General features: G+C 38.2%; 1 protein-coding gene across 15 annotated transcripts in view; it reads right to left on the bottom strand.

Annotated features, from left to right (window-relative positions):
* Window positions 1-27,515, bottom strand: part of R3HDM1 (R3H domain containing 1) — a 205,857-nt gene that overhangs the window by 116,270 nt on the left and 62,072 nt on the right. For 14 of the 15 annotated variants that reach the window (XM_011285215.4, XM_045034798.1, XM_045034801.1 and 11 more), the window contains exons 2-4: window positions 11,911-12,119; window positions 10,652-10,685; window positions 9,876-10,086 (exon numbers count right to left, since the gene is read on the bottom strand). In XM_011285215.4, the coding sequence (XP_011283517.1) occupies window positions 9,876-10,046 (171 nt within the window). In that variant the 5' untranslated portion in view covers window positions 10,047-10,086; window positions 10,652-10,685; window positions 11,911-12,119. The remainder of the gene's footprint in view (window positions 1-9,875; window positions 10,087-10,651; window positions 10,686-11,910; window positions 12,120-27,515) is intronic. The other variant, XM_045034797.1, reaches the window with a different exon arrangement.

The following is a 27,515-nucleotide window of genomic DNA, read 5'->3' as shown; positions in this document are numbered from 1 at the left end:
CCTTACAATTTTAAGCATCAAGAGTACAAAACTTTCTATTGAAAAATTAAAAAAAAAATTTTTTTAATGTTTTACTTATTTTTGAGACAGAGAGAGACAGAGCATGAGCAGGGGAGGGACAGAGAGAGAGGGAGACAACAGAATCCGAACCAGGCTCCACACTCTGAGCTGTCAGCACAGAGCCCGGCGCAGGGCTTAAACTCACAAACCATGAGATCATGACCTGAGCCGAAGTCAGCTTAGCTGACTGAGCCACCCAGGCACCCCAGTCTATTGAAAATTTTTAAAAGAGATGATTAAATGGCAAGTACAAACTGTATTTCCTATGTAGAAGGGTTGACTTTAAATTTCTAGCTTTGCTTATTAGTAGGTGATCCTGGTCAAATTTTTTTCGGTTTATTCTCATCTGTATAAAAGTTCATATGATTTGTACTAATTTTCAAGGCTCCTGAATAGGTTCAATTAAACAGCAGAGTAAAAAAGGTGCTCTGTAAAACCCAAAGCACTATATATATGTAATAGATTATTAAACGTTAGGAACCTAGCATGTCAGAAAACCTATGTCCTATTTCTAATCACTAGACCTAAGATTTAACTTAAAAAAAAATTAAGTGGGGATACTGTATGTCACCCCTACAGTAATTGTTTAGAGTTTTTATAGACTCATACATGCATTCACCAGCTCAGTTTTAATTCATAAGGAACTTTTGATAACAATAAAGATAAAAAAAGAGGTAAAATTATCTCAATGTGATTTCATTTAATATAACATGTTCTGAATTCCTGCTTGTATACATGACACTGCCACACACTGGGCTACACAGATGAATAAGACTGTTTCTGGTCTCAGGAACCTTACAGTCCAAGTTCAGGATTACTAAACAGTCCACCAGAACCCAAAACCTTCAGACTACTACCTGTGACAGACAGAATACTAAAGATGGTCTCCCCATATTCCAATCCCCTGATAATTTAATCAAACTCTAACCTAAGTAAAGCTGTGAGGGGGTTTTGGAGACGTAATTAAAGTCCCAATTCAGTCCATCATAAGATACAGATAATCCAGCAGGGTTTGACACATTCATGAGAGCTCTTTTAAAGCTGAAAGTTTTCTTTGGTTGGGAGAAGGGCAAGTCAGAAAACAACGGGTGAGAAGGACATGACACACCAGTGTTGGCTTTGAAGATGGAGAGGCCATGGGAGGATTGCAGGCAGGCTCTAAGGAGCAGAGAGTAAGCAGCCCGTGGCTGAGAAGTCAGCAAGGAAACGTGGACCTCAAACTTAAAGCTAGCTTCAAGGAACTAAATTACACTAGCAACTGGAATGAACTTGGAAGCAAATTCTTCCCTGAGTCTCCAGATAAGGGCCTAGGCTGGCCAACACCTTTGAGTTTGGCTTTGTGAAACCCTAAACAAAGAACTCAGCTGAACCCAACTTAGCTTCAACAGAACTATGAGTTGGCAAGTGGATTCTATTTTTAAGCATCTAAGTTTACAGTAATATGCTATGCTGCAATAGAAAACTAATACACTACTCCATTAAATAGATTATAAAATGCCAAAGGGCCATTATTCAATAAAAATCAGTTATAACTTCACTTCAAATAGCAAAGAACTGAAATTACATAATATATACATAACAACAAAGCAGAGAAAACATGTTGTGTGTATTAAAACAAACAGCCTTTGTTTTATATTTTGGTATCATTTTGGCAGCCAGATTTGACTTTAAATAGGAATAAAATTATTTTAAAAATGTATCTTTTTAAGGAATAATTTTTACTTTTTCCTCATTTTTTTTTAAATTAGTGAAAAATACACATAAAATTTACCATATTAGTGGTTAGGTGTACAGATCAGTAGTATTAAATGCATTCATAATGTTGTGCAACCATCACTACCATCCACATCCATAACTCTTCATCTTGTAAAACTGGAAGTTACTCTATTAAATATAACTCCTCATTCTCCTTTCCCCAGCCCCTGGCAACAACCATTCTACTTTGTCTTAATGATTCTGACTACTTTAAGTACCTCATAAAGGTGAAAGCACATAGTATTTGCCTTTTGTGACTGGATTATTTCACTTAGCATAATGACCTCAAGGTTGTAGCATGTTGCAGAATTTCCTTCCTAAGGCTGAGTAATATTCAATTTTATGTATATACCAAAACATGCTTACCCATTCATTCATCTGTTGATGGATCCATTTGAGGTGATTCAATGTTTCAGTTATTGTGAATACTGTTGCTATGAACGTGGGTGTACAAATATCTCTTCAAAATCCTTTTAATTTTTTTTTGGGGGGGGAGGGGACTTAAAAGTGGAATTGCTGGATCACATAGTTCTATTTTTAAGTTTTTTATTAAATGTTATGCCGCTTTCCACTAGTGGCTGTCCCATTTTAAGTTCCCACCAAGATTGTACAAGGTTTTAATTCCCCTACATCTTGCCAAAACGTGCTTTCTGGTTTTTGATATCCATCCAAATGGGTATGAGGTAGTATGTCATTGTGGTTTTGATTTGCTTTTCCCTAATGTTTAATGATGATGTGTATCTTTTCATGTACTTACTGGCCATTCATAGATATTTGGAGAAATGTCTATTTAAGTCCTTTGCCCATTTTTGAATAGGGTTGTTTTGTACTTGTGTTTTTAGGAATTCTCTATATATTCTGGTTATTAATCACTTATCAGATACATGATTTACAATATTTTCTCCTATTCTATGGGTTGTCTGTCTACTCTGTTGACAGTGTCTTGTAATGCACAATTAAAAAGTTTTTTTCATGAAATCTAACTTGTCTTTTCTTCTTTTGTTACCTGTGCCTTTGGTGTCATAGCCAAGAAATGATTGCCAAATCTAATGTCATAAAAGTAATCACCCTCCCCCCGTTCGAGATTTTGATTCACATTCCATTTGGTATCCTGATTAGAGTAAAAGCAGTGAGAATTATGCTTTACAAACACTGCATTATTGCAACATCGTGATATGGCTTTAAATGGATTGTATACGAGAAAAAAATAACACTGGAATTAAGGCAATAACTACATATGCAAACCAAGCACATTACTCTGACACAGCCCTTAGTAAAAAGCTCTTTTGATTAAGTGATAATTGATATTGCTGCAAGCAGGTCAGTCACTGAGTTGAAGGATAAGCTTTGAATGGCTTCATTCATTTAAAACAGGACCTCCTACTGGCCCACCATGGCCAAAGGAAGCCTCTGCTAATCTCCACCGGTGTCACTTGCAATCACTGTGCCTACAATCTTCTGATACACCTGACTGAACATCTGTTTTATCTATAAAAGATCGATCTCTCCAGTGACCATGATCCTGATCAGGGTGGAGACATCTGTGTTGGCACATTTCATGGAATAGCAGAGCCTCTCAGTAAAAACAGCAAGGCGGTTCAGGGTATAGTGGAAGATGGGTCTTCAGACCACTTTTAATTCACGGCCAACACAGCTTAGCCAATCTTGATTAGCCATGCTGGAATAAGCCTCCATGGTAGTTTTTAGCTGAGAGAAGATACTTATGGCAAGAGTCATGTTAAAGCAAGATTCATCTGTCCCTAGTCTCCTCTCACCTGCTTGAGATGCTGAATATCTTCCTGAGCCAATTGGTAGTATGTATGCATATGAGCTTAGCATTTTATTTTCCCCTTCCAAAACCCATCCATCTTGAGAACACTCTGGCTATCTTATCTGACTCTCATTAGCCAAGTCTCACTAATTAGGAAGCAAACTCCAGCTTTGGTCAGGGATGCCTCTTGGAGTGTCCTCAGTTTTGCAAATGTTGTAGCATTTACAAGACTCAACAAAAAGAGCTTGGGTTCACTATAAAATGCACAGAAACACAGATGCTGCTTTTAGGGTAGTTGGGCAAAAATAAGCTTGGGAAAGATGACTGAGTTATCACTGCTCTGGAAAAACCACATGGAGGTAGAAGGCTGGAGGTGACTCTTGGTTATCCACTGGCTCTCCAAGTGACCTGGGCGTAGATATCTGGAAAACGGAAGGGGTGCTCAGATAAACTCTGGGAACTTTAGCTGTGACTGTTTGAGTTTTATGAATTTAACTACAAAATGGTAAGTTACTACCTTGAGCATCTCTTGTGGACTCAGGATCTTTTTTGGAAGAAATGTCAATGGGATTAACAGAGGGCACGTCTCTTCCAAGGCATTTCTTCCTCAGGTTCTTAAAGGGTGATGGTGGTGATGAATACCTCCACTGATGTCCATGATATTCAAATGGAAACCCATCCAGCCTGAACCCAAACACACACTGTCTGGGTCTGGCACCAGAAGACTAATATAGTCTTGTCTCGGATCTCAGCATCAACTCCTTTCTTGAAAATGCCACATTCTCTCTGGTAATACTGAACCAGGCCAGTGGCTTTCCTCCCATTGTCTGTGGGGCCATCATCAGTGTATTGCTGCTCTGGGCTATATGTGTTTCTGCTGGAAATACCCAATGTTCAGGGAGTCTGGCTTCACTAATCATTTGGTTGGGGTAGATTCCACAGGTTAATGGTTGTTTTCCTTTATTAGCGTTGTTGCTTTTGTCTTAGGTATCCAACATCCTCACTGTTCAAAGTATAGTCCAATACTGGTACCAGCTGGGAGGGTGTTGAGATTCAGAATCTTGGGGGTATTACCCCATACCTTCTTCAGTCTGTTTTGTGGCTATGCAGTGTTCACCCTTTGACTTCCTTAAAGTCGTCAACTTTTAATAGGTCTAGCAGCTCCAGCTCCATGGCCCTTTCTGTCTTGGGTGTGCAGATTGCAGCAGGTATCCCTGGGAACTGGAGATGTCTTGGAGGTGGTGGGGCTGGGGACTGAAAAAATCCCCTTGGTGTCCTAAGAAATCAGTGCAAATCCAATGTCATGATGTTTCCCCCCTGTATTCTTTTAAGAGCTTCATAGTTTTAGCTCTTGCATTTAAGTCTTTCATAGATTTTGTGTTAATTTTTATATATGGCATTAAGTAAAGCTCCAACTTCCTTCTTTTGCATGTGGATATCCAGCTGTTCCAACACCATTTGTTGAAAAGACTATCTTTCTCCACGGTATTGGCACCCTTTTCAAAAATCATTTGACTGGAGCAACTGGGTGGCTCAGTTGGTTAGGAGTCCGACTTCGGCTCAGGTCATGATCTCATGGTTTGTGAGTCTGAACCCACATCAGGCTCTGCTTACAGCTCAGAGCCTGAAGCCTGCTTCGGATTCTGTGTCTCCCTCTCTCTCTGCCCCTCCCCTGCTCACACTCTCTCTGCCTCTCTCAAAAATAAACATTAAAAAAAAAAAGTTGAATTCATTAAATATTAATAAAAGACAATAAAAGTATAATATACAAATCTGGAACTTAATGCAAAGAAACAAAGAGTACTTCACTGCAATTCTGGGGAGCTTATGTCAAGAAATAAGTTTTATTTTGTATTTTACGACTAAAAAAAAGAATGCTGTGTGAGAATAAAGGGACTATTCTAACAAGCCATGTTGTTGTGCTATTAGTAATAAATAATTAGTAACATGCTGATGATAATAAATATTATAGAATATTTATTCTACAGATAGAGAATCTACCTAGATTCTATACCTACCACTAGCTAGGCTCTCACTATATACCGGGTATGTTAGATACATCCTTTATATCTTTGTTGGAGAAAAAGGAAAACAGTTAAGATCTGTATGATTTTATACAGACAGCCTTTCATTCAATCCTTTATTTTTATTATTTGAAAAAAATTTTTTTAAACATTTATTTTGAGACAGAGACAGACAGAGCATGAATGGGGGAAGGTCAGAGAGAGAGGGAGACACAGAATCCGAAACAGGCTCCAAGCTCTGAGCTGTAAGCACAGAGCCCAACACGGGGCTTGAACTCACGGACCGCGAGATCATGACCTGAGCTGAAGTCGGACGCTCAACCGACTGAGCCACCCAGGCGCCCCTCATTCAATCCTTTAAACAAAAACTTCTTTACATGTTTCATCAATTAAATAATTTAATGCCTGTTAACCTCCTGTTGGTCAATGTGGTCTGTACCTTGAGTTTTTCTGATAACCCTATTAGATTGCCATTGCTTTCTTGTCTCTTCCATGCCCGATCTTCCCTTTTTTTAAAGAAAGGCATTGGAGCTCACCTGGGGATACAAGATGTAGGTATTTTGTCTTGACTATCAAAGGGCCTGCTACAGAAACAGAGTATACTAAGCACCTACTTCAACTGATTTTGTCTGGTAAATTCACTCATACAGATCAGAAGCTGTTCATGCTCTTTGGCACATAAAGGTCTAGTTGTAAACAAAAATCAGTTCTCATTTCCTCCACAACAAAGGTTACCAACACAATCTGGACTGGCCATCCTATTGTTCAATAAATAGTTTGTTGGGAGAGGGATCATTGTTTAATCTGCTCTAAAATAGGTTTGGATTGTGTTTATATACACATGTACACAGATGAGTACCCCTACACAAAGCATTTGTCCTGTACAAAAATACAATTAAAAAAGAATGGGGAAGTTGAATATATAGTAAGCAGAGTACAAGATTCCTAATTTTACATTTGAAATAAATGACTACAAAAAATCAAGACAAGTAATTCACCCTAAATTTAATCTGAAAATTCTATCCCTGAGAAAAATCGAACACCAGAGGGCATATTAATCAGTTATACAAAGAAAACCAAAACAAACACTTCTCCCCTTCCCCCCCCATTCATTAAAGATTAGTTGTAGTCGAACATTTTTCTGGATTTAGAAGCTTGACTCCTCATCACTCCAATCTTCTAATTACTATATAATCATAAAAAGTCCAATATACAACTTAATATCTGTAATAGGAATAGCGTGTGGCAGTAGAAAAATTACTCAGCAAAAACTCTTTGCACAATTATCTGGGACCATAATCAACAGTTCAGAACCAACCCCACAGTAATTATGTAGGTAAGTTAACTTCTTGACATTAATGTACACAGATCGCTCAAATTAGCACTAAAGTATTCTTAAGGAAGTAATTCTAAAATGTCTATAAAAGATTATAACCCGAAATATAACTCTGAATGAAGAACACAACTAACATTTTTAAAAAAGAGAGTCACGCCAGCAGAATTACATATAAAAGCAATGGTTAAGGAGCTCTGAGATAGTCCACTTGTAATCATCGAAGGTAATGTCCAATGTCTGCTGTCCTCTCTCCAGTTTGATAAAATTTTTTATATAAATGCTATCTTTGACACCTTAACATAGTAGAAAACTGTAAGATGTCTTCACAGTATTATAGAAGCTACTACATCCCTTCGTTCAAAAATGACTTTTTCTAAATAAAGCACTAAGGGGGTGGTCAGGAAATTAAGACTTGGGAATGGATGAAATATATGCTTCTTGAGGAAACATTTTCATTTTTCTAAGTCACTTCAAGTTATTACTGGGTTGAAGCAAGACAACAGATATAAGTTTATTCAGAATGATAGACAAGGAAATAGGCAATATATTGGTTTATTCAAAATTCTTAATAGGAAACATATGTAAGTTGATATACACATCTAAATTTAAGTAAATACAGTGGCTATTAAAATTAAACCTTTAGCCAGCATCTTAAAGGTACCCAAGAAAGATGAAATGTCTACTAGTATGTCATAAGGTAACTCCATAGTAAGTTAAAAGATAATTTTATATTAGCCAGATTTTTCGTAACAAGACTATTCTACTGATGCTTAACACAGTTGACTTTTTTTTACATTATAATAGGTAAAAATATAGGAAAAAACTTTTATATTTATTAATCTACTTCCATTTCTAATTTCCACTACTTAAATCTCTTCCATGTAAGTTGTTTTGACTGTAAGCCTCTTGCCAGACACCTTGCATGGAGGCATGTTGGATCTCAAAAAGTTCCAAGCAGAGTAAATATTCTCACATACAGTAAACTCTTAATAAACATCTGAACAAACTGTGAATATAGCATTCAACAGATTAATATAAGATGAATTCTCATGTTCTCTTTGTTTCTCTTCCCAATCTTTATAGTCATGATGCTGAATGGAGTATGTCAGAGACCACGTTCATTTTTGCTTACTATAGTATTTCCTTTGCATAGAATAGGCTTTCAGTAAGTGTTTGGGGAATGCATGCAATTTTCCTATATTCCTATAGTATGAACTGTGCCATGATTCAACAGTGCTTACTGCCAAGGGCAACACAACACACACAGTAAGAAATGCAATAATCCAAACTGATCGCTTGTTTATAAACATGACCTGGAAGAGGGAGTATTAGGTATAAAAAAGGGACTAAAAGGAAATCTTCTACTATTTCAATAGTAAGTGCAATAGAATTTTAGCAGATTTTCTCTGATTCAATCAGGATACTGGCATGCTGCCATCACAGTGTAGTGACGGCAAGCTTGGCAATTTGTTTTAAAAAGTGCTATTACTAAAAATGGCTAGGAAAAGTATGTTATTTCTGCCAATTTCTTAGGTAATTACCACTTGACTATACTTAATCAGTGGGGCCTAAATGCCTTTTTATAGCTATGTGAGTTGCTTTCATTTTCTAACATATTTCTGGCATATAATGGGGAATAAACAAAGTTTCTGACTGAATGAATGAAATAACCCTTAAAAGAAACTTCTTTACTTATAAGAAAAGTATATTAAAAAAATAGCCTTTTACGCTTATAAAAAAGTAGCCCTCGAGATCCTCAGGATGTAATAAGAATGACAGAATAACGATAAAATATTTTCTCCAAACTAGAATTCTTTATTCATAGGGCTAAACTAAAACAAATGAGTTAGAAATAATATTTTAAGAAAGTTCTGTGGTAGATTAAAGGTCTTTCTTTCCTACTGAGATGGAGACTCTAATTGCTCCTCCCTTGAATCTGGGCTAACTTTATTCACATATGTCATCAAAAGATGACAGAAGAGACATTCTGGGACTTATAAGCCTAGTCAAAAGAATGCTTGCAGCTGTGGTTGGCTCCTGGAACATTCTTTCTGTGACCCCTGAGTCATCATATAGTAAGTGTGACTACCCTGGTCGGCCATGCTGGAGAGGCCACAGGGAGATGCTCCCAGTTCCAGGTGAGAAGACATCTCAGCCATTCCCACCATGGTGTCAGATATGTGAGTGAAATAGTTTTGGACTTTCCAGGCCAGTCCATCTATCAGTTAAATATTGGCAAAAAAACCACTTTTGTTGCCTTAGGCAACAAATTCACTAAACATTCAGTAAGCCAAGCCCTTATGCCATCTTCCTGACTCACAAATCATGGGACATTACTAGAACATTCAGAAGTGAATACTGTAAGTACTACCTGAAATAATTTTTACCTATCTTGAATCTGTTGACCAATTCATCAATTTCCATCTATGCCTGGAATTAAAAGCCTTCTCAGTAGTTAATTCTAAATCATATACGTGTAGCAGCAAAAGCCTCACATGAATTCGTTTTTCCCAGCAACCTCTATTCTCAGTCATGGGTGACTGCTTCCCTTAAGGGTTGTTTTTGCCAAGAAAACTTCTACAGCTTGCAATCTTACTTATTCTTCTCTCCTTTAAGGGTTCTTAGGTTAGATCCTGAACTCTCATGATGCTAATAGGTGCAGGAGTACAAAAAGGTAGAAACCCAATAAAAAATGAATTAGACACATACAAATGAAAGCAATTATAAGTAAATACAAAGCAAATCAAAGATACAAGCAATTCAAAGAGCTACACTCAACAATCTGATCCAGATAGCTCAAAAAACAGCTAGTAAACACGTCCCAAAGGGTCAACTTACCCTTTTAGAATTTTGAGAGTGAGATTGGTATAAAGAGTATAATTGTATCTTGAGAATTAGTATTTGTAGTCAGAGAGAAAATCCTGTTTACCTGCAAATCAATATTGTTGTCAATACAACGTTCATTCTTCTCTGCCAAAATCTTCCCATAGTTTTCTGATTTGATAAGATTTTCAACTCTGGTTTTATCTTTCACTTCTGCCTCCAAATCCTTCATTGTTTCAGTTTCATTTTTTACAGTAACAGTATCAGACATCCTCATCAGCAAAGGTTATTTTAGAATTCTACAGGGAACTTGAAGCCTTAGCAAGAAAGAAAAAAAATTTAAATTCAGTTTGAAACATCTCTTAAATTTAGTTACTATACAATATTGACTGATGCCTTCTATGGTCCAGGAATAATGTTGGCTTTAAACAAGATAGAAGCAAAATTCCTACTTTCAAAAACTACAGAATATAGTGGCAGACATATACACTAAAAAAAGGTATACAATGAGATAAGAGCTACAGTAAGGGTATGAGGTGATTCTGAAATACATGCCACTTTTTAAAATTATTTTTTTAAAGTTCATTTATTTTTGGGGGTGGGCAGAGAGAGAGAGAGAGAGGCAGAGCATGAGTGGGGAGGGCCTGAGAGAGAGACAGACACAGAATGTGAAGCAGGCTCCAGGCTCTGAGCTGTCAGCACAGATCAGGACGTGGCGCTCGAACTCACCGCGAGATCATGACCTGAGCCAAAGTCAGATGCTTAACCGACTGAGCCACCCAGGGGCCCCACACACACAACTTTTAAAGGGTCTTAAGAAACATTAAGGAGTGATCCATATTAAGGTAATGGTTGTAGTTATAAAGGTAAATAGAGATTTACCTTTTTTTCTAAAAAGGATTTCAGGAGTATCTTCCTGTAAGAAAAATATATTTCTATTATAGCCTTCATTTAGATGCCTAAAGTTCCAAATTTTTAAAAGGAAATAATTAAAAAAAAAAAACAAAACAGCATTCTATACAAAACACAGTTGGTAATCTGCATTAATAATCTGCATTATGAATCAAGCATTGAAAACTCTCCTGACGTGATTCAGTGACAAACAACACCTATTATCAGACATTTTAGTATACAGATTCCTCAGAAAATCAAATGCGTAAGATGCCAATATATTTCATACCTTTAGTGAGTTTAAGAAAACACTTTGTGCTGATACCAAATAGCAGTGCATCAGGGACAGCTGTCATTTTTGAAACTGTGAGAAATGTGGCCTTGTAGAACAAAACTTGATGTAAACAACTTCTATTTTTTTCTAGCTTTATCGAGATGTAATTGACATAAAACAATGTGTAAGTTTAAGGTGCATGACATGAAGATATGATACGTATATATTGTGAAATGGTTACCACAATGTATCACCTCACATAATCATAAACAAATACCTAAACAAATTTCAGAAATCCATAAACACATCTGAAAAGGTTAAAAAAAAAAAAACCCACACACACAAAAAAAAACAAACAAAAAAAAGAGGGAGAAATAGATTCTAAAGTCACAGGTAGACTAAACTGAATTTTAAAAAGTTTTCCTTAGGGCACCTAGATAGCTCAGTTGATTAAGCGTCCAACTCTTGATTTTAGTTAAGGTCATGATTTCACAGTTCCTCCTGAGATTGAGACCTAGGTCGGGCTTACAGCACCTGGGATTCTCTCTCTAAAAAAGGTCTTCCTTAATTATATTCCATACCAGAGTTAACTGACTTATTTTCTTTTTTTTTTTTTATTTAAAAAAAAATTTTTTTTTAACGTTTATTTATTTTTGGGACAGAGAGAGCCAGAGCATGAACGGGGGAAGGGCAGAGAGAGAGGGAGACACAGAATCGGAAACAGGCTCCAGGCTCTGAGCCATCAGCCCAGAGCCCGACGCGGAGCTCGAACTCACGGACCGCGAGATCGTGACCTGGCTGAAGTCAGACGCTTAACCGACTGCGCCACCCAGGCGCCCCTAACTGACTTATTTTCAAAACAACAAGGTTATTAAAGGGTAGGGCATTTCTTAAAATACTCTGGCTCCCTGCTTTTCATATGTAAGATTTTAATAGAAAAAGGGGTATGTTTTTCTTGAGTGATAAGACAGTTTACCTGATGTGTCCTATGGAATTGGGATTGTGGTGTCCCACAAAAATAAAATAAAGTAATCCAAGGTTCTTTTTCACAGTTGTCAGCCAGGGTGTCAAGTGTATTGAACCATCTGGAATCTGGCAGGAGGAGTCCCATGTCCTTGTCACCACTGTAGATTCCTGGGCTGAAATGGACTGTCGTGAATCAAATATATCATACCTTTCAGTGGCCTAAAATTAAAATAAGAAAAAAACATTTTAACAAAAGAGCCAAGGGGAGGAACACTACATAGTAATTTGGAAATTAAAAATGTTACTGTTGGTGAATTTACTAGTTTCTTGTCTTAAACAAAAGTCAGCATACTTACAACTAATTTTGACATGTATTAGTTTGTGAGCCTAAATAAGTCACTGAGGCCACCTAGAGAGTTTAGCAGTAAAAGCAGAGGGGAGAAGAAAGCTAGGGAACTAATACATAACAAGAATTTAGTATGTGGTCAGTGTTGTAAGAGAGATATTTATTTATTTTATAAAGGAAAAAAAGTTTGTCTAAGATTGCAACCAAGAATGCTTAACTCCAAAGAGTTCTCTTCCAGAGCTCCAACTCTATGGATTTAATGGAAGACTATAATTTTGAATAATGATCACACTCTAGATTTTTAAGAGCACAAAAGAACAAAAGGCTATAATAAGTCATTTAACATTTTCAAAGAAACCCACATGGTCTGTTAAAAGTAAATGTCTAAAGGGTAGAAAGATTATTTTTAAAGACATCTGAAATGCCAAAATTCTTTAAGTGTCATCTGTTTTTAAAGTCAGTTTCATTTTATGTATTTATGCTACAAATGAATACATCATAGTAAACAAATCCCTCTAAAAATCCTATATTGCTCTTCCATTTTCCTTTGATAGTTTTGTTGTCTATTAATAAACTGAAAAGTACAATTTTAAGGTGAAACAACAGAACAAGTAAGGTGTAAGCACCAAGAGAAAGGATGCTAGTATTACCAACCATGCATCATAGAACCATTCACATCTTATACTAGCTCTTCAAAAACTATCTTGAAATAGAATAATTTAGAACCCTGATATATAAATTCACATTAGTTTTCACACCTCAATTTCACTGTCTGACTAAGGGATAACAAAAAGGAGGCAACATAAGCAAATGTCAAAGTTGTTTGCTAAATGACATTGTCCTATTTGACTGAGGTTGTTGGCCCACTAAATCAAATGAAATGTGTTTTTTTCCCCCTGCAAAAAACAAACACAACAAAAAATACTTCAGTATGATTTTTCTAAGTTCTAACTTTTTCTCTCATAAAATGGTAGACACAAGATGGCAGCACTCACTAAACAGCTAAATTACTATGTTTTTTTTGCAAAGTGATTCGTGATTCAATCATGAAGCCTTGAATTTGAAATTCTAAAAAAGCAAAGGCTGTAATCCATATTAGAAATTTAAAAAAAAGCAACAGTGCAAGGATTAATGAAGAAGAGGCACAATGTGAAGAGAAAAATACTTAGTTCTGAAGAACCCCAATGAACCTAAAAGACACCCAGTCCAATCTAATTTACCACACAAGCTATTAGCACTTAGAGGTGAAGTGACTTGTCCAAAGTCACACAATGAATGTGTGTGACCAATAATTGTCAATATTCCACACCCCTTGATAAATTACATAAATGATTCTGAAACCAAAATGACCAGTTACTATTTCCTGGGAAAGAGGTAATTATCAAGTGCAGTAGCATTACACCAGAGTTTAAATCCCAGATCTGCCAGTTATGACTTTGGTAAATTACTAATCTTTGTGAGCCATAATTTTCTGAGCTATAAAGCAGGAAACAGTGTATTTAGCTCATAAACTTATTGGGAAGAATAAATGTAAACGTAAAGCATCTACTGCACCCTCTCCAACAGGTGGGCACTCCAAAATAGCAGCTCTTTTCCATGGTTAGAATCATTCTAAGTCAGCAGTTGGCTGAGGCTGAGTTTGCTGTGTGCTGGCTGTACCCTGCATGATAGCAGATTGAAAGGTGGCCCATTAGTGGCTTTGTATACCTCAAGTTTTCCTATGAATATACCCTACAAAGGTCAAAAGAGGAGAACACTAGTTTGTGTGGATGTGGGTATACCTGAGAAGGGAAGTGCTTGCCTGGATACATAGCCTCAAGGGGCTCTCATTTTTAGCCTTCTAATTTAACATTAAAAACTCACAAAATTCTTCGGGTGCCGTTGGTTAAGCTTCAGACTTCAGCTCAGGTCGTGAGCTAACAGCTCGTGGGTTTGAGCCCTGTGTCAGGCTCTGTGGTGACAGCTCAGAGCCTGGAGCCTGCTTTGGATTCTGTGTTTCCCTTTCTCTCTGCCCCTCCCCCGCTTGTACTCTGTCTCTCTCTCTCTAAAATAAATAAACATTAAAAAAAAATTATAAAATTCTCCATTCTTCTCTGAATACTAATGCTTTTGTTCTAAATAAAATGTTTTTCTTCTCCAAATCTTCAGATAAAAGAGATATTCCAGCTTTCTGGTATTCACTAAAACCAAAACTGTTTTATCTTGGCACAATACCTACACTTCTACAGGGCTGTATGGCTTCTGGAGTCTGTATGGGCATGTGGGAAGGTCAAGTATAGGACCTACAAGATAGGGATATGGTATCTCTGCCAATGCAATTAGCAGTCAATTAAATGTACCACCTTAATGTAATACATTGTTATACAGTAAGTGAAAGTGACTTAAAAACATACATGAATTTGTTAAGTTTCTCCAACTGAAAGGCAACTTACAGAAAGTTAGCAAAATGTTGGTATTTATTAAGCACATACATCTGAGTATCTACTGTTACTGATATTTACAAATTGAATGTCTCAAGAATCTGTTTCAATCTAAGAGATGGATATATGTACTCTAAATTCATATTCAACTTTGAATAAACATTACAGCAATTGCTAACACGTTATTAGAACCAAGTCAGAGATCTGATTCTATACAATTTCTGTGCTCCCAGGTAGCCAAAAAAGATAAATGTCTGTATATATAATATCTTCAGAAGCATATACAAAGGTTGGCACCTACCTGGCACCATAAGCAAAAGGGAATCAAAGGTAAAATTAAAGGTTGTAACCTAATAAAATAAACCATAAAGTACAAGGAAAAATAAGAACTATTTTTATAATTATTGGGAAGGGGAGTGCTTACCAAGCATGACATAAAAAATCTAGAAGCTATCAAAGAAATATTAACAAACTTACAATAAAGTTTTAATATTTTGGTATGACAAAGTATAACAAAGACTAAAAGACAAATGATAAAATAACTATTTCTAACACAAAAGGATCAAAGTCTACAAAGTATAAGATGTTTTTATAAATCAAAAGAAAAAAAAGAGAAATGGGGAACAGGCAATCTACAAGAGAAACACAAATAATTACCACCCATAACAAACACTAATATATAGCTTACCATATGCCAGGTACTATTCTACTACCTCTCATAATTAGTAAATTTTGAGCTCACAACAATTCCAAGTAGGTCCTATTATTATCTCTGTTTTACAGGTTAGAAAACTAAGGCACAGAGAGGATTAAGGTATTTGTCCAAGGTCACCCAGCTAGTAAGCATGGGGACAAGGATATGAATCAGACAGGTGCACCACTCCAGGCTCTTACCCACAATGCTCTATTATCATACATATGTACCAAGAGGAATGACAATTTGTGTTTTTAGAGCACCTATATTTCAAGAGTACTTACGTACTAACTCCTCAATATTGTGTTCAATGAAAAAAGTAAAAATTCTTTTCACATGGATAGGATATGTATTGTTCTTTGGTGCACAGGAAGGCAGCACTATTAACTTCATAATAATGGTCAGTAAAGCTAATCACGACTGAATTATCATAACTGCCAAGTAACCATCCAGTTTCTCTTCATTTCTCTATCTCTTGTAAACTTAAGTATCAAGCCATGCAAACCTGGTTGGCAATAAGGATTCAGTTTGTGGTTAAGGAACAATGTGAAGCCTAGTAGTTTCCAAATGATAAATAAGCACAGTTATGTTTGTCTTCTTCTCCAAGGAGACAAAGCAGGGCGGAATTAGGATCAACATTCATAAATACAGACTATGCAATCCATGAAAGTGGAGTTTCTCTAGTGAAAATTTCAGATAGAATTTTCAGCAACAAAATGCAAAACTGATACTGTTAATTCAAAGCATACTTTATTATGCCTAGGCCCTAACGTTTGGTTTGACAGCACAAAAGAAGTGAAAAGTTAGGCATAAAGAAAAACCCAAAAAACTTTACTTTTACGCAACGCAAATCAGTTTATTCTAGGTTAACAAAATATCAAAAAATCAGTTGTTTTTGTGTTGAAGAAATCTGGCTCCTACAGGTAAAAATTAAGTACACTCCCTTTGAATAATGAGGGAAAAAAAGAATAACATTACTGAAGTTATCTGAAATAGAATTTGGCAAAGTACACTGCATCTTCCCTCCGTTATGACTACCTGGTTATTAATTGTCATTTCATTAGATGAACACAATGCTGTATTTCTTCCTGTAGGGTAAAACATGTAACCAGGCAGGCACATTTATGAAAACAAGACCAATACACATCAGCTTCTTCTCCTAAGGTTAGCAATCAACACAACCAATTGGTTAAAGGCCTCTAGTGAGAAAGACAAGGAAAACAGTTTATGCTGTACTTGGAAAGAATGTAAATTCACATTCTCATAGTCACTTGAACAAGAATATAAGCACCAACATTTCAAAATGCTAAATGTCTAAGTGATTTATAAACAGTTACTAGCATACAAAAATTTAGTGAGGAACCACAAAAGGCAACAAAGCTGCAGTAAGTATTAGCTATGTTTTAAAAGAACAAAGAAGAAGAACTACCTTGACCTAAAGGAGTCTGTGAAACCCAAGAGAGGTGGTTAGCGATGACATTTATCAACAAATACATAAAATGATTTTAAGATGGTATTTAGAGAGGGGAAGAGACTTTTGGTAAGTGGAAGAATGGGCACAAATAACATCAGTTGAGTGCTACAAGACTATGAGACAAATTACTTTTCTTTTATTTTTTAATATGAAATTTATTGTGAAATTGGTATCCATACAACACCCAGCGCTCATCCCAACAGGTGCCTTCCTCAATACCCACCACCCACCTTCCCTCCCTCCCACCCCCCATCAACCCTGATTGTTCTCAGTTTTTTAAGAGTCTCCCATGGTTGGGCTCCCTCCCTCTCTTTTTTTTTCCTTCCCCTCCCCCATGGTCTTCTGCTTAGTTTCTCAGGATCCACATAAGAGTGAAAACATATGGTATTTGTCTTTCTCTGTATGACTTATTTCACTTAGCATAACACTCTCCAGGTCCATCCACGTTGCTACAAAAGGCCATATTTCATTCTTTCTCATTGTCAAGTAGTATTCCATCGTATATATAAACCACAACTTCTTTATCCATTCATCAGTTGATGGACATTTAGGCTCTTTCCATAATTTGGCTATTGTTGAAAGTGCTGCTGTAAACATTGGGGTACAAGTGCCCCTATGCATCAGCACTCCTGTATCCCTTGAGTAAATTCCTAACAGTGCTATTGCTGGGTCATATGGTAGATTTATTTTTAATTTTTTGAGGAAACTCCACACTGTTTTCCAGGGCGGCTGCACCAGTGTGCATTCCCACCAACAGTGCAAGAGGGTTCCTGTTTCTTCACATCCTTGCCAGCGTTTACAGTCTCTTGATTTGCTCATTTTAGCCACTCTGACTGGCATGAGGTGGTATCTGAGTGTGGTTTTGATTTGTATTTCCCTTATGAGAAGTGACGTCGAGCATCTTTTCATGTGCCTGTTGGCCATCTGGATGTCTTCTTTAGAGAAGTGTCTACTCATGTTTTCTGCCCGTTTCTTCACTGGATTATTTGTTTTTCGGGTGTGGAGTTTGGTGAGTTCTTTATACATTTTGGATACTAGCCCTTTGTCCGATAAGTCATTTACAAATATCTTTTCCCATTCTGTTGGTTGCTTTTAGTTTTGTTGATTGTTTCCTTTGCAGTGCAGAAGCTTTTCATCTTCATGAGGTCCCAAGAGTTCATTTTCGCTTTTAATTCCCTTGCCTTTGGGGATGTGTCAAGTAAGAAACTGCTGCGGCTGAGGTCAGAAAGGTCTTTTCCCGCTTTCTCCTCTAGGTTTTGATGGTTTCCTGTCTCACATTCAGGTCCTTTATCCATTTTGAGTTTATTTTTGTGAATGGTGTAACAAAGTGGTCTAGTTTCATTCTTCTGCATGTTGCTATCCAGTTCTGCCAGCACCATTTGTTAAAGAGACTGTCTTTTTCCATTGGATATTCTTTCCTCCTTGTCAAAGATTAGTTGGCCATACTTTTGTGGGTCCAATTCTGGAGTTTCTATTCTATCCCATTGGTCTATGTGTCTGTTTTTGTGCCAACAGCATGCTGTCTTCATGATTACAGCTTTGTAGGAGAGATTAAAGTCTGGGGTTGTAATGCCTCCTGCTTTGGTCTTCTTCAATATTACTTTGGCTATGCGGGGTCTTTTGTGGTTCCATACAAATTTTAGGATTGCTTGTTCTAGCTTCGAGAAGAATGCTGGTACAATTTTGATTGGGATTGCATTGTATGTGTAGGTAGCTTTGGGTAGTAGTGACATTTTAACAATATTTATTCTTCCAATCCATGAGCACGGAATGTTTTTCCATTTCTTTATATCTTCTTCAATTTCCTTCATAAGCTTTCTATAGTTTTCAGCATACAGATCTTTTACATCTTTGGTTAGGTTTATTCCTAGGTATTTTATGATTTTGGGGGCAATTGTGAATGGGATCAGTTTCTTTATTTGTCTTTCTGTTGCTTCATTATTAGTGTATAAGAATGCAACTGATTTCTGTACATTGATTTTGTATCCTGCGACTTTGCTGAATTCATGTATCAGTTGTAGCAGACTTTTGGTGGAGTCTCTTGAGTTTTCCAGGTATAATATCATGTCATCTGCAAAAAATGAAAGCTTGATTTCATCTTTGCCAATTTTGATGTCTTTGATTTCCTTTTGTTGTCTGATTGCTGATGCTAGCACTTCCAACACTATGTTAAACAACAGCGGTGAGAGTGGACATCCCTGTTTGTGTTCCTTATCTCAGGGAGAAAGCTCTCAGTTTTTCCTCATCCATTTCACTATGGGCTTTTCATAAATGGCTTTTATGATGTTTAAGTATGTTCCTTCTATCCTGACTTTCTTGAGGGTTTTTATTAAGAAAGGATGCTGAATTTTGTCAAATGCTTTTTCTGCATCGATTAACAGGATCATATGGTTCTTATCTTTTCTTTTATTAATGTGATGTATGACGTTGATTGATTTGCGAAGGTTGAAACAGCCCTGCAGCCCAGGAATGAATCTCATTTGATCATGGTGAATAATTCTTTTTATATGCTACTGAAGTCGATTTGCTAGTATTTTATTGAGAATTTTTGCATCCATATACATCAGGGATATTGGCCTGTAGTTCTCTTTTTTTGCTGGGTCTCTGTCTGGTTTGGGAATCAAAGTAATGCTGGGTTCAAAGAATGAGTCTGGAAGTTTTCCTTCCCTTTCTATTTTTTTGTAACAGTTTGAGAAGGATATGTATTATCTCTGCTTTAAATGTCTGCTAGAATTCCCCAGGGAAGCCATCTAGTCCTGGACTTTTATTTGTGGAAGATTTTTGATAAATGATTCAATTTCTTCACTGGTTATGAGTCTGTTCAAGTTTTCTATTTCTTCCTGTTTGAGTTTTGGAAGTGTGTGGGTGCTTTGGGTGCTTAGGAATTTGTCCATTTCTTCCAGGTTGTCCAGTTTGTTGGCATATAGTTTTTTATAGTATTCCCTGATAATTGCTTGTATTTCTGAGGGATTGGCTGTAATAATTCCATTTTCATTCATGATTTTATCTATTTGGGTCCTCTCCCTTTTCTTTTTGAGAAGCCTGGCTAGAGGTTTATCAATTTTGTTTATCTTTTCAAAAAACCAACTCTTGGTTTCAAGGATCTGCTCTACAGTTTTTTTAGATTCTATATCATTTATTTCTGCTCTGATCTTTATTATTTCTCTTCTTCTGCTGGGTTTGGGGTCTCTTTGCTGTTCTGCTTCTATTTCCTTTAGGTGTGCTGATAGATTCTGTATTTGGGATTTTTCTTGTTTTTTGAGATAGGCCTGGATGGCAACGTATTTTCCTCTCAGGACTGCCTTCACTGCATCCCAAAGCGTTTGGATTGTTGTATTTTCATTTTTGTTTGGTTCCATATATTTTTAAATTTCTTCCCTAATTGCCTGGTTGACCCATTCTTTCTTTAGTAGGGTGTTCTTTAACCCCCGTGCTTTTGGAGGTTTTCCAGACTTTTTCCTGTGGTCGATGTCAAGTTTCATAGCATTGTGGTCTCAAAGTATGCATGGTATGATCTCAATTCTTGTATACTTATGAAGGGCCGTTTTGTGACCCAGTATGTGATCTATCTTGGAGAATGTTCCATGTGCACTCAAGAAGAAAGTATATTCTGTTGCTTTGGGATGCAGAGTTCTAAATATATCTGTCAAGTCCATCTGATCCAATGTCTCATTCAGGGCCCTTGTTTCTTTATTGACGGTGTGTCTAGATGATCTATCCATTGCTGTGAGTGGGGTGTTAAAGTCCCCTGCAATTACCACATTCTTATCAATAAGGTTGTTTATGTTTGTGATTGTTTTATATATTTGGGGGCTCCTGTATTCAGCACATAATTGTTAGCTCTTCCTGATGGATAGACCCTGTAATTATTATATGATGCCCTTCTTCATCTGTTGTTACAGCCTTTAAAGTCTAGTTTGTTTGATATAAGTATGGCTACTCCAGCTTTCTTTTGACTTCCAGTAGCATGATAGATAGTTCTCCATCCCCTCATTTTCAATCTGAAGGTGTTCTCAGGTCTAAAATGAATCTCTTGTAGACAGCAAATAGATGGGTCGTTTTTTTTATCCATTCTGATACCCTATGTCTTTTGGTTGGAGCATTGAGTCCATTTACATTCAGTGTTATTATTGAAAGATATGGGTTTAGAGTCATTGGATGTCTGTAGGTTTCATGCTTGCAGTGGTGTCTCTGGTACTTTGTCTCACAGGATCCCCCTTAGGATCTCTTGTAGGGCTGGTTTAGTGGTGATGAATTCTTTCAGTTTTTGTTTGGGAAGACCTTTATCTCTCCTTCTATTCTGAATGACAGACTTGCTGGATAAAGAATTCTCGGCTGCATATTTTTTCTGTTTATCACATTGAAGATTTCCTGCCATTCCTTTTGAGCCTGTCAAGTTTCAGCAGATAGGTCTGCCACTAGTCTTACAGGTCTCCCTTTGTAGGTTAGAGCCTGTTTATCCCTAGCTGCCTTCAGAATTTTCTCTTTATCCTTGTATTTTGCCAGTTTCACTATGATATGTCATGCAGAAGATCAATTCACCTTATGTCTGAAGGGAGTTTCTGTGCCTCTTGGATTTCAATGCCTTTTTCCTTCCCCAGATCAGGGAAGGTCTCAGCTATTATTTCTTCAAGTACACCTTCAGCCCCTTTCTCTCTCTCTTCTTCTTCTGGAATTCCTATGATACAAATATTGTTACGTTTGATTGCATCACTTAGTTCTCTAATTCCCCCCTCATAGTCCTGGATTTTGTTATATTTTTCTCAGCTTCTTCTTTTTCCATAATTTTATCTTCTAATTACCTATTCTCTCCTCTGCCTCTTGAATCCGTGCTGTGGTCGCCTCCATTTTATTTTACACCTCATTTATAGCATTTTTTAGCTCCTCTTGACTGTTTCTTGGTCCCTTGATATCTGTAGCAATAGATTCTCTGCTGTCCTCTATACTTTTTTAAGCCCAGTGATTAATTTTATGACTATTATTCTAAATTCTTGTTCCATTATATTGCTTAAATTGTTTTTGATCAATTTGTTAGCTGTCGCTACTTCTTGGAGTTTCTTTTGAGGAGAATTCTTCCGTTTTGTCATTTTGGGTAGTCCCTGGGGTGGCTCCAAACTGCAGGGCACTTCCCCTGTGCTGTCGGGAGTAACTTGTGTTGGTGGGCGGGGCCGCACTCAGAGCTGATGTCTGTCCCCAGCTCACCGCTGGAGCCACAGTCAGACTGGTGTGTACCTTATTGTCCCCTCTCCCAGGGGCAGGACTCACTGTGGAGTGGTGTGGTCCCTGTCTGGGCTACTTGCATACTGCCAGGCTTGTGGTGCTGCTTTGATGGGATGCAGCCAAGGGCGAATTAGCTGGGGTGGATCTGCAAGGTGCACCGGGGCGGGAGGGGCAGGCTTAGCTTGCTTTGCCATTGGTGGTCCCCTGTGGAAGGAGTCCTGCAGCACCGGGAGAGAGGCAGGTAGTCCGTTGGAGGGATGGATCCACAGAAGCACAGCACTGGGTGTTTGCAAGGTGCAAGCAAGTTCAGTGATGGGAACTGGTTCCCTTTGGGATTTCGGCTGGGGGATGGGAGAGGGAGATGGCGCTGGCCAGTGCCTTTGTTCCCCGCTGAGCTGAGCTCTGTCTTCCGGGGCTCAACACCTCTCCCTCCCAGTGTCCTCTCGCCCTCCCGCTCTCCGAGCAGATCTGTTTACTTGTAACATTCTAGATGTTAAGTCCTGTTGGCTGTCGGAGCTCACGTAGTCTGGCTCCTCTGCTTTTGCAAGCGAGACTCAGGGCCGGGGGCTCTGCCTTGCTGGACGGGCTGCCCCTCTACTGTCCCGTATCCTTCCTGCCAGTCTGTGTAGCGCACACTGCCTCTCTGCCCTTCCTACCCTCCTCTGTGGGCCTCTTGTCTACGCTTGGCTCTGGAGAGTCCGTTCTGCTCATCTTCTGGCGGTTTTCTGGGTTATTTAGGCAGATGTGGGTGGAATCTAAGCGATCAGCAGGACGCCTTGATCCCAGTGTCCTCCTACGCCGCGCCATCTTCCAATCTCTATTTCGACAACTTACTTTCAGAGAAGAAGTGATACAGAGAATTAAGGTGTTACATGAACATGTTGCATTCTGAGCGGAGAAATGGAGAAGACAGGAAAAAGAAGCCCATTTAATGGAAACAGAGTACATAAACTGAGGTTGAAGAAAACAAAAAAATATATGTAGAGGTGGTAAGGGCATGAGACAATTTGTGATCTTAAATGAAGTTTAAATTCTTCATATCTTACAGCCTAACACTTCTAGATCTACACACTAAGGAAATGCATACACTTACGTAAGCAGCCATGTACAAAAACACCCACTGAATTGTTTCATTTAAAAGCAAAGAATAGGGGCGCCTGGGTGGCTCAGCCAGTTGAGCGTCCAACTTGGGCTCAGGTCATGATCTCGCGGTCTTTGAGTTCAAGCCCCACGTCAAGCTCTGTGCTAACAGCTCAGAGCCTAGAGCCTGCTTCAGATTCTGTCTCTCTCTCTCTCTCTCTCTCAGTCTCTCTCTGCCCCTCCCCCACTCATGCTCTCTGTCTCTCTCTCTCCATGTCCAAAATAAATAAACAAAAAAATTTTTTAAAATTTTAAAAGCAAAGAATGGGAAAAACCAAATGTGTGCCAACAGACAAACTGATTTTTAAAAGCATACGAACTGTAGTACACCCCTACTGCACAATATGATCAACAATTAAAATGAAGTAAATAAAGCTCTATCAACATAAGTCTCTAAGAATGAATGTTACAACGTTTAGTGAAAAAGCAGGATGATCTCTACAATACAATGCAACTTATGTAAAAATTTAAAAATCACACAAGCATTGACGGCAAAGGTACACATTTATTTCAAGTTAGTAATTTTCTCTGGGGAGGGAAAGGAAAAAAGGTTTTAGGTGAGACAGAAAAGGGACTTCAATCATGTCTTTATGATTCTAGTTCTTAAAAAAAAATCTGTAGAAAATACAACAAAAGGTTAGCATTGCTAATCTTGAGAAGTCCTCAATGTTTGCTATAATGCTCCTTTTTTTGGTCTTGACATTTTTTTTTTTTAAATTTTTTTTTTTTTAACGTTTATTTATTTTTGAGACAGAGAGAGACAGAGCATGAACGGGGGAGGGTCAGAGAGAGGGAGACACAGAATCTGAAACAGGCTCCAGGCTCTGAGCTGTCAGCACAGAGCCCGACGCGGGGCTTGAACTCACGGACTGCGAGATCATGACCTGAGCCGAAGTCGGCGGCTTAACCAACTGAGCCACCCAGGCGCCCCTGGTCTTGACATTTTTCATTAAAACATGTTGTAAAAACAAACAGGAGAATACCATCAAAGGGTGGATATATTTGAAGTCAAGATTAGAAGTTTACTCTTCATCTCATGAGGGGAAGAAAGCCTGAATAATAGAGGAACTCATTTTAAGAGAAGCCACAGAGAACTATTTCAGTTACAACTGTAGATGGACTCTGTTCTAGCATGTAAAATGTTGTATAAATTGTGGTGGGAAGTGACTACAGCATAGACAAAAGATTGAGAGATGAAGGCTGAAAATGAGAAAAAGATTTCATTCATTGATTCTCATCTTTTGATTAGACACTATGTGCAAAGCGCTCTGATAAGGATATAGCAGTGAACTTGGCAGACATGCTTATGTGCTACTGCAGGGACAAAGTCAATAAGATCATTACTGATTGTGATATATACTTTAAAATCAGTATTAACAGCAAGCTCTTAAATACCTATTATTACTTACAAAGCACCATTCCCAAAGCTTTCAATGTATTAATTAATTTAACTCTCATAACCCTATCAGATTGGTGCTCTTATTATCCCAATTTTACAAGTGAGGAAACTGAAGCTGAGAAAGAATAATCAGCTTGTCCAAGGTTATAAGACTTGTAAGTGGCAGAGTTAGAATTTCAAATCAGATAGTCTGGTTCCAGAGACCTTGCTATTAGACATTACCTATATATTCTACCTCTAGAAATGAAGAAATTACTATAACAGAAAGTAACTACTTGGGGGAAGTCAACTAGACACAGAGATGGTCAGAAAAAAGATTAGGGCTGTGATAGCTGGAATAGTCATGACACAATGAAGATGTAGGTGGTGCTCGCTACCCAAACACAGGCAAAAAATAAGGGGAAAAAAAGGATTTGGTGCAGAACAATTTCAGTTATGCATGCAGTAAGTTTAGGATGCCTTTCGGACATTTAGGTGGAGAAATCTAACAGGAAGTTGGTTGACCTGGAGCTAAGGAGAGGAGGCAGGGCTGATGCTATTTGAGTAGAATCATTGTATAGATGGAGGCTTTGAATTATCATTATAGATGAAGATGCTAAGAATCCATCAAGCAGGGTAAGAAGTGGGCTTGGGAAAGAATCCCTAGGGAACAACAAACCCCAGAGAGAGGAGCAGGGAGGCAGAGTAACAAAAAGTCTACCAGATTTGGGGGCACCTGGGTGGCTCATTTGGTTAAGCGTCCAACTTCAGCTCAGGTCATGATCTCACAATTTGTGGGATTGAGTCCTGCGTCAGGCTCTGTGCTGATGGCGTGAGCCTGCTTAGGATTCTCTCTCTCTCTCTCTCTCTCTCTCTGCTTCTCCTCCCACAGGATAAATAAACCGTCAGAATAAATAGACTAAAAAAAAAAAATTCTACCAGATTTGGCAACAAAGTTAGCAAAAGACACAAAGTTAGTACAACACTGTCAGGATGGAGAGCGCATAGGCCAAAGAGTAGCTAGGAAAGAAGGGAGGGGGAGAAGCTCGAGGTTTAAGAGGAAAATAAAGATTAAGAATGAGAAGGAAAATCTAAAGTGGAAAGAAATGAAGACGTGGAGTCAGAAGCACAAGTAGAGGGACAAACACTGAAAGTATTCACTGTCCTCAGAACCTGAATGGAATGGGACAGGAAACTGAGGGAATTCATATCTAATAAACCCTTTTTCTAATTTAAATAACATTACTTGCTAGAAGTCAGGAAGTTGGGATGGCTGTGGGAGCTGGGCAGAAGAGTGGGTGAGGACAAATACTGGAGTGAGTCCCTAACAGGAGGCTCATTTTAAGGCTAACACCAATATCCAGAACTGTTTGGGCACAGTTCTTGGGGAGACTACAAGACTGGAGGGTTTCTACAATTCTTTAACTGAGGTCAGTGTAAAGGGAGTGATTTTTAAAAAATTAAAAAAATTTTGTTTTAATGTTTACTTATTTTTGAGAGAAAGACAGAGAGAGAGAGAGAGACAGAGAGAGAGAGAGAGAGAGAGAGAGCGAGCGAGCATGGGGGTTGGGCGGAGAAAAAGAGACACAGAATCTGAAGCAGGCTCCAGGCTCTGAGCTATGTGCCCAGAGCCCTTCGTGGGGCTCAAACTCACGAACAGTGAGATTGTGATCTGACCTGAAGTCAGATGCTTAACAAACTGAGCCACCCAGGTGTCCTGTGATTTAAACGAGATAGCTCAGGTGCACCCTGGCTACAGTCCAGGCTAAATGTCCTTTCTCAGCCATTCCAGCTCTAACTTTGCATCACTGTGTGGCACAGGGCTTAAGAAGCCTAATAATGCCAAATCAAAACACAGAAAGTTAGAAATTAGGAAAGCTGGCATACTAAAAGAACTCTACAAATATCTTTACATAGCAGGGGTCCTAGTTTGAGCCAAAACAGAAGCTGAAGAGAACGTTTTCATTAGTGAACCAAAGCAGCAGAGAAGTGGGAGACAAACAGCTTACAGTGCCCCGGTGATGAAGCCCAGCACAGAAGATTCTAGGGAATATGGTACCTTGAAGACTAATGTTGGATGCTCTAAGAGATGGAATCTTGGGCAGGGACATGAGCAAGTTTACAGCAAGCACCAGCAAAAGTGGCAGTGGGCCAGAGGAGGGCAAAATTTGAAGAGTGTAAAAGGGCTGTTCATGAGCTCCCAGGAGCTACCTTGGAGAATCATGGGATAACCTGGTGAGATTCTAAAGGCATTTAGACATTAGGAGAGGAAGGCAAGAGACAATGCAATAAAGTGAGGGCCATTAATGTAACTCTATACCTGAAGGCTTTATTAACTTACCAGCAAGGATAAAATGTATTTTGCCTGAATTCTAAACCTATCACACAGTCCAGGATTAAACTGGGAGCTCTCTACTTATGTGTTTTGTTAAATGTAGGATCGAAATAGATCAGGTTGTAATAACCTCTCTTGGCACATAGAATCTCTTCTAAATACTACAGAGAAAAAAAGACTGGTCTTACCATCTGATCATACTTTGGGAAATAAACAACACTTAAAGGTTTAGATTCCTGAAAACTGGGCATAGATAATGAGGATGAGATAGTTCTGATAGTTTATGCTAATGAGGTGACTCCTGGTAGGCCCCTAAGTAGTTTATGCTAATGAATGACCCAGGATGAGGACAGGTCACAACAGAAAGACTAGCCAACCAGGTTATTAGCAAGTTGGGATTTTGAGCTATGTGATATCATATGACCTCTTAGGGAAGAATGGGGTTGGAGTTTGAGTTTAACTGCATGACCAATGGTTCAATCTGTCATCCTGAGGGGGTAACAGGAACCTTCAAATTTGTAGCCAGCTGGTCAGAAGTGAGGGTGGCCTGGTGTCTGAAGTGAGAGTAGATTAGTGGGGGATTGTGCCCTTAATCGGTGAAGTTAGGC

This window comes from Felis catus, chromosome C1, assembly GCF_018350175.1.
Source record: "Felis catus isolate Fca126 chromosome C1, F.catus_Fca126_mat1.0, whole genome shotgun sequence".
NCBI classification, from domain to species: domain Eukaryota; kingdom Metazoa; phylum Chordata; class Mammalia; order Carnivora; family Felidae; genus Felis; species Felis catus.
The sequence above is the reverse complement of the archived record's forward strand: the minus strand, read 5'-3'. Positions and strand labels throughout refer to the sequence as shown.